The 14,675-nt window shown below is 39.2% G+C and overlaps 1 protein-coding gene across 7 annotated transcripts in view; it reads right to left on the bottom strand.

Moving 5' to 3' along the window:
• Positions 1-2,156: 2,156 nt before the first annotated feature.
• PCGF5 (polycomb group ring finger 5) overlaps positions 2,157-14,675 on the bottom strand; it is a 126,128-nt gene continuing 113,609 nt past the window's right edge. For 3 of the 7 annotated variants that reach the window (XM_043596957.1, XM_043596959.1, XM_043596958.1), the window contains 2 exons: positions 13,749-13,808; positions 13,190-13,377 (listed from right to left, as the gene is read on the bottom strand). In XM_043596957.1, the coding sequence (XP_043452892.1) occupies positions 13,213-13,377; positions 13,749-13,808 (225 nt within the window). In that variant the 3' untranslated portion in view covers positions 13,190-13,212. Of the gene's footprint in view, positions 7,882-13,189; positions 13,378-13,748; positions 13,809-14,675 lie in introns of those variants that run through there. The other 4 variants (XM_043596961.1, XM_043596960.1, XM_043596962.1 and 1 more) reach the window with 2 other exon arrangements.

Raw genomic sequence — 14,675 nt, 5'->3', positions numbered from 1 at the left:
CCAAAATAGCTTTGTTCGGCTGATTACATGGGTGTGAGAGAAAAGGAAGACATCTGTAAAGTGCCTACTATGTGCTAGATTCTGTGCTGGATCCTTCATGGATTAGCACATTCAGTGGGAATGAGTTTTGTGAGCTACCGTGGGATTGAAATAGCTCTAGGTAAGCAAGATGTGAGGTTTTTTGTTTTTGTTTTTTTTTTAAGTTTATTTATTTTGAGAAGGCAAGCATGTGATCAGGGAAGGGGCAGAGAGAGTAGGAGAGAGAGAATTCCAAGCAGGCTCCATGCTGTCAGCGCAGAGCCCGATGTGGGGCTTGAACTCACGAACTGTGCGATCGTGACCTGAGCCAAGATCAAGAGTCAGATGTTCAACTGACTAAGCCGCCCAGGTGTCCCAAGATTTGAGTTGACTGCATTATACTTGCAGCCAACGGGGAGGACAGGGATGTAACCCAGGTTGATCTGCACGCGAGCACATGGAGAACTGTCCCTGTTCCTTCTGGGGTCGCTCTGAGAGCCAAGGCAACTCTTCCTCCACAAACGTATGGGGTGAGTTGGGGCGGTTGTGCTTTACCCTGAGGAAACAAGAGACTAGGCCGGGTTAAGTAAACTGCCAAAAGTTATACAACAGTGACCCTGAATTTGAACCCCAGTCTGCGGGCAGCCACATGGCTCTCTGAAGGGTGTCTTGAGATAGGACCTTCGAGGGGTGACTAAGTTGAATGAGGTCATGAGGGTGGGGCTCTAATCCAATCAGTAGGACTGGTGTCCTTGTAAGAAGGGGAGGGACACCTGGAGACTCTGTCAGCAGCATTGCCTCTTTGTAGAATCTGGATTCTTCCACTGTGGTTTGGTGGGTGCCAGTTACGTGGGGTGGGCGTGTCGCGTGGGCGTGGGGCTATCCAACGACGGCTGTCAACATCCCTCCCGATGCTCACGGTCTAGTGGGAGGACAAACGCCCATGGCTGTGCTTGCGCTGGAAGCGCTGAGTGGTAGAGAAGAGGGAGCGGGTCTGGATAAGCCCGCCTGAGTTGCTGGATCGGAACCGGGCTTTGTAGGAGGCGCAGGGCTTTGGTGGGTCGGAGCTAGTGGTGATCATTTGTCGCCTGTTTCTCTCTCCTGGACATGATTCTGCGCCTGGCTGTTACGGTGGCGGTCCTGGCGCCCCACATTCCGTGGCAGGGGGTTGGGTGTCCGGCAGGGTTCTGTGTGGTTTCCAGCCAAATACTGCCTGCAAATCCCCCGGCCACGTAGAAAGCAGGGGCTGACCCCGGCTTCTCAGGCCTCGTGGGAGAACAAGACGTCTCCACACCTTTCTAAACCAGTGGGAAGATCAGAGCGGAGCCTGTGTTGACAGAACGCTTCTAAGAGCTGGGAAACCGTGACCCCTTTTCTCACACGGAGGTTTGCCAGACACCGATCAGCAGGTTTCTGATCTCTTCCCTTTGGGACGTGGCTTAGCCGCGTCCCCCGGCCTTCCCGGAGGCCTTCGCCTCAGCGAGGGGGGGCTGTGGCAGTGAGTCCCGGCCAGTGACACGTGACCGAAGTAACCTGTGCTGCCTTTCTGAGCACTTCCCACGCACGGGGCTCCGTGTTTGTTCCCATTCTGCAACGGCCTCGGAAGGAAGGAGTCCAGCCTTGCTCAGCGGGTGCCACTCCCCATGTCTCGCTGTGTGCCCGGTGGCGCCGGGGAGCACCATGGTGTCAGTAACAGGAGACAGAGCTCAGGCACCACAGTAACGACGGGAAAGAGAGCGGAGTCACGGCAACCTTCCGGACCTGAATGTCTGACGCGTCCTAACTAGAACTCCTAGGGCGAGAACCTACGGATGTATTAATAAAACAAAACTCTTCTCTAACTGGCCGACGACAGCAGCTTTCAATTCACGTGGGCCTTTCTTTTGACAGTTCCTTTCGAAGGGTTATTTCGATTGGATGAAGCTAACAAAATAAACTGTTCTAAAGTGTGCGTGTGTGTGCAGGCCTCAAGTATTACTTGGGGACAGCCCACCGTCTCAAAACTAAGCAGCTCGAGAACCTCTAGAGAAGATTTATGATCTCAGACACTCAAAACTGTCATAAAATTTGCCACAGCAGTAATTAACGGAGGCTGCGGTCTACAACCACTAATATTAAGGATGACAGGCAACAAGAAATTATGCAATCAGAATTTTAATAACAAAGATACTATTTTTAACATGGTCAAATATACTCGGCTAAGTCCAGATTTTAAAAAACAAAAGAATCTAGCCCAACGGTACAACCATACAGCTTTATACAGAACATTCCATAGATCAACAGAAAATACATTTGAGCACAAAAATAAAAATATTTAAAGAGAATCTCTAAGCAGCATTTTATTTCTGCAAAACAGACATATATCTTGTACTGATTAAATATCTACAAGTGCTTTTCCTTTACAAAAATACATATATTCTTAATAGACGAAGTCATTAACAATGACCTGGTAATCTTTCACTTCAATTTGAATGATTTATAAGCTAAATCTTACAACCACAAAAAGGTTTTTATTTGTATTAAGATGTTACCACTTTTGACAAAAAAAGCTTAAAATATTTTATATTTCAAAGGAAAATTAGCAACATAACTATACAGTATATCCTGTGACGGTCTTGTCTGACGGGAGGGCTACTCTACCAAACTCTGGTGCTTGCTGTTGTCGCCAAGTACAGGAACGCAGCTGAAGGCTGGCGCTCTCCCACAAGCTCTCGTCGTGGGCCACAGCTTCGTAAGGACACTTAGGCCCCCATCCCCATTCTAAAAAATACAGCAAAAGAAAACCGACCCCCCAAAATGTGAGGCTGATCCCATTACATTTCTAACGTGTAGAACTTCTGCTCCAGTGGACTGAGGTGCAGTCTAGGGACAGATGATCTGTTTACTGTCTGTACAATGTGCCCAGAAATATTTAATCTTCGTCTGTACTAGATTAGTTTCTTATTCCATGAAGCTCTGAAAGATGGAAGAAAACTAGACCCAGTATTTTAACAGATCTTTCATTTGATTCTATATTTAAAGACAATTAAAATTAAAAGGCATTTCTGAATAATGTCTCAGTACTGAATCCTAGAAAAAGGGGCACAATGAGTATACATATTTGAGCATTTAAAATAAATTATTTTAAAGTTTCATAACTTTCTGAAAAGGAAGTGCTGAAGCATTTTAATTCTGTTTGCAAATACAGTTTAAGGATAGTGAGTAAATATACCATTTGTGAAGACTCTTCCCTAGGAAGAGAAGCATTTTAAATTATTGGGAAAATACCTCTGTTTTAGGAAAAAGAAAACCATGAAAACCCTGTAATGTAGAAGTACATTTTAATGACCTTTCAATCTGAAGTTTTTCCATCAAAAATACTACAGACCTAGGTACGTCAAGTGAATCCAGAACTGGATGGTGTTTTTGTGCTTTCGAAGGGTTTCTGCATCTCTAGTATATATCATCTTTTTTGACTTTTCCATAGACCAGATCTGGCGGGCATGTTACGTTCCTTACTGTAAGGATCTATGTCTTACAGTATTAATAGCGTTTTCACGTTTTTGTTTCTAATCCAAAAGATTAAAGTTATAGCAAATGGATTCATTTTTGCAATTCCTACAACCAAAATCTTACTGGTATAAAGCTTAGCCGGAGGGAAGATTCCTTACGATAAACCAGAGTATGTGGCAGACTGCATCCAAGGAGGTTGACCCAGTGGCCTATCAGGCTGCATCACGTGAGTTTGACCTTCAAGGTGGCCACAGCGTAAGCTCCCAGGGAGAACGGCGGATGGGCAGTGCCTAACTTGATGTATATGCTCTTGATCTGGGACTTATTTTGCCAAATTTGGCTGTATGGCTACATTCTAATCACAATAAGGTAATCACTAAGAAAGAAGACAAAGAGTTGCTTTTTAAGAAAAAAAAATCAGCCTTAATGAAAACTTTGCTTTTGAATACAAAAAAAAAAAAAAAAAAAACCCACTTACGTAAGTCCAATAGAATGTACTATTTCTTATACAAGTAAGCATGTCAGCACTTTTACCAAAGTCTGTCTGTAATGAAATTTCTCCTTTTACTAAGAACCCAGGAACCAAATAAGCACAAATTTCGTTTATATGGACTCTAATGAAGTGAATTAAAGAGCTTCTCAAATTAAACTTTAAAATCTCAATTTCAATATTCTCTTCAAAGGATGTATTTCTCCCACTTGAATCCAAAGGGGGAGCTAACTGTGGTGCTTTATCTCTTTCTCACCTTTGAGGATTTCCTAAGATCTGTCAGATGGTGCTGGAAAAACAAGGGCCATTACTGGAGAGGAAGTGTGCTCTGATTATTGCAAGAAAAACCTACATTTGATTGATCTCACCACAAAAATCAGTTTAAAGCCTTTCTTTGGTGATACTGTAGCAGTTAAGGTTACTTAAGGTTATTGCCTAACTATATAAAATTAAATTGCAACCTAAAAAATTCCACCCTCCAAACTGTTAAAACTGTCTCTCTAGCATGATTGTTAATCAACAGTAGAATGTCTTTGGTGATCTCTACTTCTTATGAAAATCTTTCAAAAAGAGATTACTCTCACTTATGAGTGCCTATTTGGATATAAAACCATTCATAAGAGACAGGTACAGAGAACTCAAAAGTTATGCAGCAAATCTAAACAGAAATGCACTTTTAGCAAAAGAGGCACTTTCTCTTAAATATTTCACTAAAGCTAAAGAGTTGACAGTATTATATAACACACTTTTCCCCCTTCAAGAATCACTTAAATTTGGGTTTCGTTTTAGTGTATAATGTAGTTGAGTATGGGACAGATTTTTCAATGGATAAATAATACATTTTTCTAAAAGTAGTTAAAAGACCTTACCCAAAGTACCCGCACCCCAGACTGAATGACCTTATCTTACCTCATCAGTGAGCCTTTTAGTTTATTTTTTATACCTCTTAAAAGTATTCCATTCATCTAGAGAAAAGGCCATATTCTGATTTTTCTGTTAACTGATGTGATTACTTCAGTTAAAGTGGTATGCATGAACCACAGTCCTTCTTTATATCCAAGCTTCCTTGGCCCTCTTATATCTCTGACATCCTAGGGCAGAGAAAAGCGATTACAAAGTCCTTTATGGAAGGTAAAGTTCTTTCGGTTTCTTGCTTAAGAGACAACAGATTTAAACAAATTTAATGGAGTTTTGTTCTCCAGTTTTGCAGATTCAGAGGGTTATCCCTACAGTTTACTTATATAAGAGCTTTATTAGCACCCTAAGTTTATAAAACTAACTGCAAAAGTCACCTGTATATGTTTCTTGTATCTGGTTTCTTGCAACTTCCTTAAGCTGACTTAGGGGATAATTAGTGTATTGCTCAGACATGAAAGCAGTCCCATACTTAGGAAATTATAGCTGAATATACCACAAGAGGTGGGCTGAAGAAGTCTACAGTTCTGAATAGTAATGCTGTATCACTCAGGACGGTCCTAAACTGTACGTTTCCCTAAATGCCAACTGATGCCCTGCTTCCCTTATGGTTTCCTTTCACATGTTTTGGCACATATTCCACTGCATTTCCATAAAAATGTTAACATGTGAACAGTGAATAAAGGAACTTTACATAAAACGATTCTCAATTCCATAATCGCTTCCTACGTATTTCCTTGGAAAACAGTAAAATTACATGTGATGAGGCGGCAACAGACCCAACTTAAAGAGCTCATGTGTCTAAAACTCACCGAAGGCTCTAAGTTTTGGCTGGGGACCCCAAAACACACAGGTCTCATTTGCGGTTTTATTTTAAAATGCACTCTCAATTCATTTTGAGTTAGTTAACTTCCATATGTAAAACACTATTTGAATCACTGACCTAGATGTGACAAATTTATAATATTAGAACTTCCTAGGGATGTCAGGGAATCGGATTTCACAGCACAGCAAAATAATTTCTGTAGCTAGAGAGTAGATGCTGTTTTTGGTTGAGTGTAATGGTCTGTTCTAACCATCTTGAAAGAGTTCACAATAATCTGCCTTTTAAATTCTGCTTCTGAGTCCCTCCAGGCACAAACAGAATCTAACAGAATGAAATTAAGAAAGCACTGCCATAACCTTTTTCACAAAAGTCCAAACAATAACGACAGAAAACTCTGATAGAGGCTTCCTGACTTGAAACAATGACACATGAAAAGGTAATTTAGGAAGTTTCAGCCTTTTATAGTGTGAAATGCATCAAGATTTAGCTGTATTTTGTATGTGTTTTTTAGAGTTGTACAATGTTTTATTCCTAAGAAGCATTTTGAGATTCAGAAGGCATTAATCCGTGATACATTTTACTGGAAAATGTAGCACGTCTACAATGTATACAGTATAAAAACTATGTGTGTAACACACAGATTGTGCTCGTGTCAGATTTCTAAAACAGTTTTTCCTAGCTTTCAAGACTTTTACTAAGTTTCGGAGGTTAACTTGTTTATTTTGAGGCAATTAACAAAACTTAATTTCCAAATAAGTTTTTTTGAAAACAACTGTCGATTTAAAGGTTTAAAACGAAGTTCTTCACATAATTTCAGGTAATGAGACTTTCTCTGACTTGCAGACTAATCTCAAAATGAATGGAAGACTTAACAAAACTGCAAAATCAAGGACATTATCCCAGCTCTGACCTTAACGGGTTTATGTATAAAACAAGAATCCCATTTCCCCCTGCTGACTACAGGATCTAAAATGGAATCTCCTCAAATCATTAATTTGGGTTAGCATGTTCACCTACTACACTGCAGTTACTCTATTAGACGCATGTGGCTTGGAGCTGCGGTAGGTAACAGTTTTAATTTATAATTGCCTTGAGACTTCTAAAATCCATAAAATAGCTAATGTTATCTGCTCTAAAAATCCTAATATTTAAAATCATCATAACCCTCTGCATGCCACAATGACACACACCTAAGGCCAACTTAAAAAGAGAGACATTCTACTCATTAAATGAGAGCCACAATAGAATGACGCATACATAGAACGGGCTACACAGTGATGTTTCACGAAGCAGCACCTGCTCGTCATAAGGCATTACGAAAGACTGACCTTGCTGATGCAGTAATTTTGTTAGAAGTAAGTGTGGCCAGCTGTCGACCTTTCCAATGGTTCTGAATCGGACTTCAGTAGTCCACCCGGTCACACACACTTTCAATCTGGAGGGCTAGCATGCCTCCTTGTGCAATGGTAGGTAGACCACACAGCTGGAGGACTTAACATGTCTACAACTATAATGTGCTCTAATGACGAGAATAATTGGAATTCTTCCCCCAAAGTCTTGCACACTCAAAAGTGAACTATTTCACACAGAAAAAGCTTAGAACAGGACCGTGGCTCAAAAACCACTCTTCTAAATACTTTCCCATACAAAATAACTTCAAGATATAAGAATTATTTCTTGTACAGTACTCTAAACAAAAATTAATAAAATATTAAGTATGTGAAAACTGCAACACCACACAGATTGAGTCATATTACTAGTGTAATCAAACGTTAGAACGGTCTTGGAACAGGCAAGCAAAATATCCGGGAGGCTGAATCGTGGCTGCACCCGTAGCTGATTGCAACCACGACTTGTACACTGAGACAGCACAAATACCGTATGCGGATGATTCAGTAGCAGAATGGCACTTGGTTCACTCTTAATAGAAACAACATAAATGCAACTGACAATTTAGAGACAGACAATGGCCTTATTTGCATGCTGAAAATCTGGTTGTGTCCCTCTCGTCCACACACCGTTCCCTGTGCGATCTGCTGATGAGTAAACAAAGAGTGCAGGAGTCATCTCCGTGGGATCTAGGCCCCTTGGTCTAACCGAAATCAATTCTTGGTCGATACTGCAATACCATGGGGTAGGACTATAAAATAAAAACATGATGATGAATAAGACTGTGTTTATATGAAAAATGAAAACAATATAGATTACATACAAAAGGCTTTAAGAATGCAGGATTATTATTCACAATATTTCCTAGTACTACTAGTGATTATGACAATTAAAGACTAGTTACCATTAAAATGCTTTATTTTTAAATTACCATTATTTTTCTAGAATCAGGCAAGTTTTCTCTGATATGTAACAAAGGTCAAGTTCAAAGGCTCACGAGGTCACGCTGGCTGGGTATGAGTCGCACGAAAGTAATAGGGAGGACTGAAGGCTCTGTGCCCTGCCTGAAGGTGTTCGTTCAATCATGTACCTCGTGGGGCTGCATTCCACCCAAGCTGCTGTTTGTGAGGGCCCGCTGAGTCACCAATTAACAGAGACCTCTTGCTATGAAAACTGGGGTAGTTTTCACAAATCACATTTGTTTTTGGTAAATTTGACACTTTTCTTTTTTAGCATTGAAACTTTAATGGTCCTTTAAAAACTGAAAAACAAGTAGCGAATTGTTACATGGAACATTCGGGTTGCTACCTCCTTTCAATAGTCAGTTGATACTATTATATATTCTGGGTGGACGCACAACTGAAAGGTACGGACTGTTCTTCATTGCTGTGACTACAGACAAGGTATCCCTACATCAACAGACTAGAGAGGAAACTACTTCCTGGGCATAAAAGGCATAGGCCACATTGCCACTTCAGTATCTGCTTTCACCTGCTATTGTACCTTTTCATACAGAACCTAACATCACAAAGTCTGGTCTGGAGAACCACTGGTTTTCCCTTCCCGAAAGCTTCAGGTTCCCCCTTTTAAGTGAAATTTCATTGAGAAGCTCCTTTTATGAAACCAAGAAAGTGCTGAGACTGTCATTGATGGTTCCCCTTCATCTCAGTGTAAGTGGACACAAAAATCCAGGCCACGAAATTGTGTACTCTTTCATACAGGTGAAAGGGGTGGGCTGAGGCTCTATAATCCTAAAAAGGACTATTTCTGCCCGTATAGCTAGGTTCTATCCTGAGAAAACTCCTCATTGGTCTTTAGCCATTCAGCTCAGGATGGGACTGGAGGTGGGAATGGAAATTTCTAGGTTTTGCTCTTCCCAGCTGAGGACGTAGGGGGATGCCACCACCAGTTCTGAGGGCTGGAGTAAAAGTCACAGTGTCTCAAGATTTCCACGGTCTTAAATCTATTTTGGTTTATATTTTGTTTACTTGGTTTTATTTAAACTCTGTTCCCTCTGAATGACAATATCTGGGAGAAACAGGAATGTGCATTTTAAAAAACTCCCTGGGTCTTGTGAAACTGAGCCAGCTGTGGAGACTGCTACCCAGACTCCCTACACTCTGCAGTAGGGTAGGATCTACTTCCTGTTCTGGCCCAGCCCACGGCTTGCCCTCCCTCCGCCACAACAACCTTCCTAGCTTTGTTCTTCATCCCGGACTCTGTGGAGTCTGCACGCTTTCTGCAAATGATTAAGGCACTCACTCTAGAATTCCTTCATAATATATAGAAGAATCCATCAGCAGTTCTACTGGGATGAAGGCAGAGAGGGAAGTAAAATGGCTTGTCGGTGGTCAGGATTTTCTGGTTTTGGTTGAAAATGGTTTGCTTTCTCCAAGTAACCATTTGTGTTTGTTCTATGATGACAGCTGAAGTTTAATCTTACTGAAGTGTTTTACAATGCTGGAAACCACTAAGATCTACTTTAAGTTCTATTTGTATTTCAGTTTGCTTTCTGAAGTAAAACAGCGCCGTGCTTAGTATCAGGGAATGTGGCGCACCACCCCACAGTGTTGAGCGACTGCCCCAAATGGGCCTACTTGGAGAGTTGCTAGTCGTCAGTCTCATCATGTGCTAAAATAAAAGATACTCCCACAGTATCCATTTCAAATGTGATAACTTTGGAAAGTGATAAATCACATCGACCTTGACTGATGTACTGCTTTTCGTAAAAAATCTTTATCATAAAAGTGAATGTGGTTTCATGATAGATTTGGAAAATACAGAAAAGCACCAAGAAAAAAGGAAACTCACTTAAATACCACCATCCAAAGATAACTACCATAATTATTTTAGTGTCTATCCTTCTGGTCTTTCTGTCTGTATACATATTTTTTTTTTCAAGACTGTAATCAAGCTACACATATTGTTTGGTAAATCATTTTGTCCGTGTAAAATTTTAATTTCCATTTAAAAATTCCATAACTTATTTGGCACCATTTAATATCCTTGATCATTTTTAAAGGAAGAACATAATAGCTTTGTAGAAAAGAATCATAAGTTACCAAAAAATTTCCTTTTGCTGTATATTTTAGTTAATTCCTTTTTTTTTAAAATTTTTTAATGTTTATTTGAGAGAGAGAGAGACAGAGTGCAAATAGGGGAGGGGCAGAGAGACAGGGAGACACAGAATCTGAAGCAGGTTCCAGGCTCTGAGCTGTCAGCACAGAGCCTGAAGTGGGGCTCGAACTCACAAGCTGTGAGATCATGACCTGAGCCGAAGTCAGATGCCCAACTGACTGAGCCACCCAGGTGCCCTCCCCCCCTCCCTTTTTTTTTTTTTTTTTTTTTTTTTTTTGTGATTATAGATTAATCCTGCCCCAAGGATCAGGGCTGGTTCCTAGAGTGGAACTGCTGGTTCAAACAGCATAAATACCGTCACCCTGAACTTCAGGGAAGTTATTCTATCTTTACGTTTCCAAAAGAAATATAAATGCTCATTCTTCACTTGTCTCATCAATAATGAGTACTATCTTTTCTTCCCTCTTAATATGGCAATTTAATAAGCATAAAATAGTATTTTATTTCTTCTAAAGAAATTAACCATTTTTGAATGCTGATTAGCCAGTTTTGTTTCCTTCTTTTGTGACTTTCCTAAGCAGGTCTTTTGTTCATTTTTCTGTGATAAGTTGAACTCTGTCTTACAGATTTGCATGAATTCTTTCATGTATTAAGGCCATTAAACCTCTCTGCGTATACTGCAAATATTTCCTTAGTTATGATATTTTTGCCATGTACTTTTCAATATTAACAGTCAACTTGCTTTGTCTTTTTTTCCTTTTGTGTGTACAGTGAAAAAGGCCATCCCCACTCTGAAATTATTCAACTATATTTCTTCTTGATCTTTGATGGTATCTATTTTAATATTTACCACTTTAAGCCATGAGAATCTCCTATAATGTGAGGTATGAACTGAATCTCCATCACCACCACCAAGTCTCACTAAAATTTATTGAAAACTAACCCTACTAGATCACAGCCTCCCCCCAAAATCTATACTCTGAGTTCACCCATTAGCCCTGCCGACTGCCAAATACTGTCTCCGGTCCAGCCCTGCTGGCCTCCTTGCAACCCTCAAACAACCAGGTATGACCACTTCTCCAGATCTTTCCACTGTGTTCCCTTGGCCTGAAGCATCCGATCCCAGATACACACATAGCTATTTCTCTCACTTGCTTTTGATCAAGAACCTCCACCTCAAAGAAGTCTTCCTTTGGCTATCTTATCTAAAATATTCTACTTCCCTACTTTAATTTTTCTTCTAACACTACAAATCTGACTCATTTATTTTTCATCTGTTACCGTCATTAGAGTGTAAGCTCTGTGAGGAAGTTGTTCATTTTTACTTGTGTCCTAAAAGAGTACTTGGGCCTAAAAGAGTACCCAGTGCATAGTTAAGTGTTCAGTAGGTATTTGCTAAATAAATCTTTTTTCTTCCACTAACGTGAAATACTCTCTTTACAGATTCATACAATACTAGAGTCTGTCCCTGAGCCCTGAGCTATTCTTTTGACTCATAGGTCTGTGTTTAATTCAGTGCCCTATTTTAATTACTTCAGCTTACAAATGCATTTTAGGATGTGGCGGTGCACATGCCCCCTGATTACCCACCAAAAACTGTGACGGACCAGAAGCACTGGCTCGTACTTCCTGATGAACTTTAGAATGACTGATTCTGTTAAGTTAAACAAGAATCTGGTAAAAAGTGTGTCTGGAACTATATCAAACTTGATAATTTAATTATGGGGAGAAATGACATCTCTGTAATATTTAATTTACTATTTAAATTTCTTGTGTGTGAAGTGGCATTTTGGTTATTTATGAGGAAGTCTTTGATCTTAGGAAGTATATGCTGAAATATTTGGTAGTCAACTGTCATGATACTTGCAATTTACTTTCAAATAGTTGCACAAAGAAACAATAGACAGAATGGTAAAGAGATTAATAAGATAAGGAGAAGGGAAGAGAAGGAAAGAGGTAGCATAAAATGTAGCAAAATGTTAACTGGTAAAATCTAAGCACAAGTAAAGGATATTCCTTTGTATTATTTCAATTGTTTTGTTTTTTGGAAAACTTAAAATAAGCTGGTAGGAAAAACTGGGACTTAGTGAATTTTATCAAATGCCTTTTCAGTATCTACTGATGGTTTTTACTCGACTCTGTGTGTGTGTGTATATATAAAATATGTTTATATTACATAATATATATTACTTCCTTCCTCCCAATATTAAGCCATTCTTCCATTTCTGATAAAAATACTATTTAGTCTTGGTTTATCATTCTTTTAGTATATTACTTATCATCTTTGTATTTGTATTCAAAATGAGATTGATACTGGTTTTCTAGTTGGGGGTTTTCTGTCAGTTTTTGGTATCATGATTATGTTACTTTTGTAAAATAAATTTGAAAAGAATTCCATCTTTTTCAATAATTTAAAACAGTTTACAATGGGAATGATCTATTGCTTGAAAATTTGAGAGAGCATGACCATCAAGCTATTTAGGCATCCTTTGAGGAAGTAATTTTTGAATAATTATTTTCTTTCATGGCTTACAGATTTAAATTTTCTTTCTTCGTGGGTGAATTTTAGTCCACTGGTATTTTCCTAGAAAACTGTCCATTTGGTGGAATTTAAAAATTTTTTTAATTTAAAAATGAAATAGTGTAAAGAGTATATACATAATATTTTCTTGAAATAAAAAAGTGATAACTTTTCCCTTGAAAACTTGTAGCTGAATTTTGGCTAAAGGTGCATCCTGTTAATCACAAGTTCAACTCTGCGACAGGACCATATACTCCATAATGAAGTGTTGAAGGAAGAAAAGGGAATTTGTGAGGATTTTGAAAAATCCGATCTTATTCCGGTTCTTCTCTGATACTTTAGATGGGAGTTTAAGAACATCTTTATTTCTAAGGAACAGACATCAGTGCCAAGAGTGAAAGCATAAAACCACACATGTAGGAGTTACGGTTAAAGGCAGAAGCATCACTACAACTCATCATCCCAATATAAGATGTACTTTTATTAGATAACTGGGATGTGCATCTGAGGAGAGTCTTTGTCAGTGCGTTTTAAAACTTGTCCACTATCATCTGTAGTAAGTGACCCGAGCAAGCTCACAGTTACATGTGGCTGTTGCCGCTGCTGAGCCTCACCTAACCCGGCGTTGCATCTTTCGCTTGTAGGGGACTGATTAAAACACAAAAAACAAACAAACAAAAACTTCCACAAAGAAGTGTTAAGTATGGAGCAGAGATCCAATATGGAGCAGAGATTTCTCAAGGGCTGAAACTAGTAATTATTGAAAATTTCTGACTCCTAAATAATGGCCTTAACATTTATAATTTCATTTTTTAGTTCTGTGAAATTAAATAGATAATACAAGATGACTAAAATAATGGGAAATTTGGGGACGTAAATTGAAAAATGACGTTTTGTAGCTCAAATAAATATTAGTTTGGCAAAGTGACATGTCTTAGAAACTTGAATTTGGGATGAGAGCGATCACCATCTTGGTGGGCATCGTCAGGGTCATATGTACAGTCGTGAGTGCCTCTTACCTGATACAAAGGGCCATCCTGAGAGCAGACTTGCGAAGCTGAGCAGTTCAGACACCGAAACTGCGGAGGAGATGAACTCATCAGATAAGAGGCATCCACAACTGGATACATATTTAAAACTGATTATTTAAACTATCTTAACGTCAAACATGAGTCAACATGATTAGTTTAAGTAAACACTTTCCAAAATATGGTAGTTGTTTTTGGAAAAAAAAAAAAAGATTTTAAGAACTTAGTGGCTGGTAAAACGTAGCTTGAAACAACTTTAGTATCTAAAATATCAGTTTTGTTACTATTCTGCAAATATTTACCAAAATGGTGGCTATCCTTTCCATTTCCTCTTCAAATAATGATTTCTGGGAAAACCCTCACATCTTCAGTTCAGGAGGGGTATTCTCTTTCTTCCACCCCTTCCTGTGATTGATCTCGCTTAGCTCTCCTTTCCACTACCCGTGAAAGGAACACTGCTTAAGGACCTCAGGAACTCTGAAAGGGGCATGAGGCTTGCCCCAACCTGTAAGAGGTCCATTTTACGTATTAGGCTAGGCTCTTCATGTTGCTCAGATGAGGTGTTTAGTCTCTGTCTCTATTTTAATAGCATGAGATTGTGAGCTCCTTGAGCGGCACACAGCAGCTTCTTACAGAAGGTTTTGTGAGTAAATCAATGAATGAACACATCTTAAAACTACTGAGTGGATTCATTTGTAAACCTGCTAAGTTCTAACAGTTTAACCATTCATATTTAAAGAAAGAAATCATTCCCAAATCTTGATTTTTCAATACTGGGTTAAATACTTATTAAACGTAAACATTATAATTGAGATTATATACTTTAAACTTATGTATATATGAGTTCAACATTGTATGCCTCTTCAAAATGGGGAAAAACGCATAAAAAACATGTGAGGTGTAAATTAACCAGGATAA

Source organism: Prionailurus bengalensis, chromosome D2 (genome assembly GCF_016509475.1).
Source record: "Prionailurus bengalensis isolate Pbe53 chromosome D2, Fcat_Pben_1.1_paternal_pri, whole genome shotgun sequence".
Lineage (NCBI taxonomy): Eukaryota > Metazoa > Chordata > Mammalia > Carnivora > Felidae > Prionailurus > Prionailurus bengalensis.
Note: the sequence above shows the minus strand (reverse complement) of the source record. Positions and strands in the feature narration are given on the sequence as shown.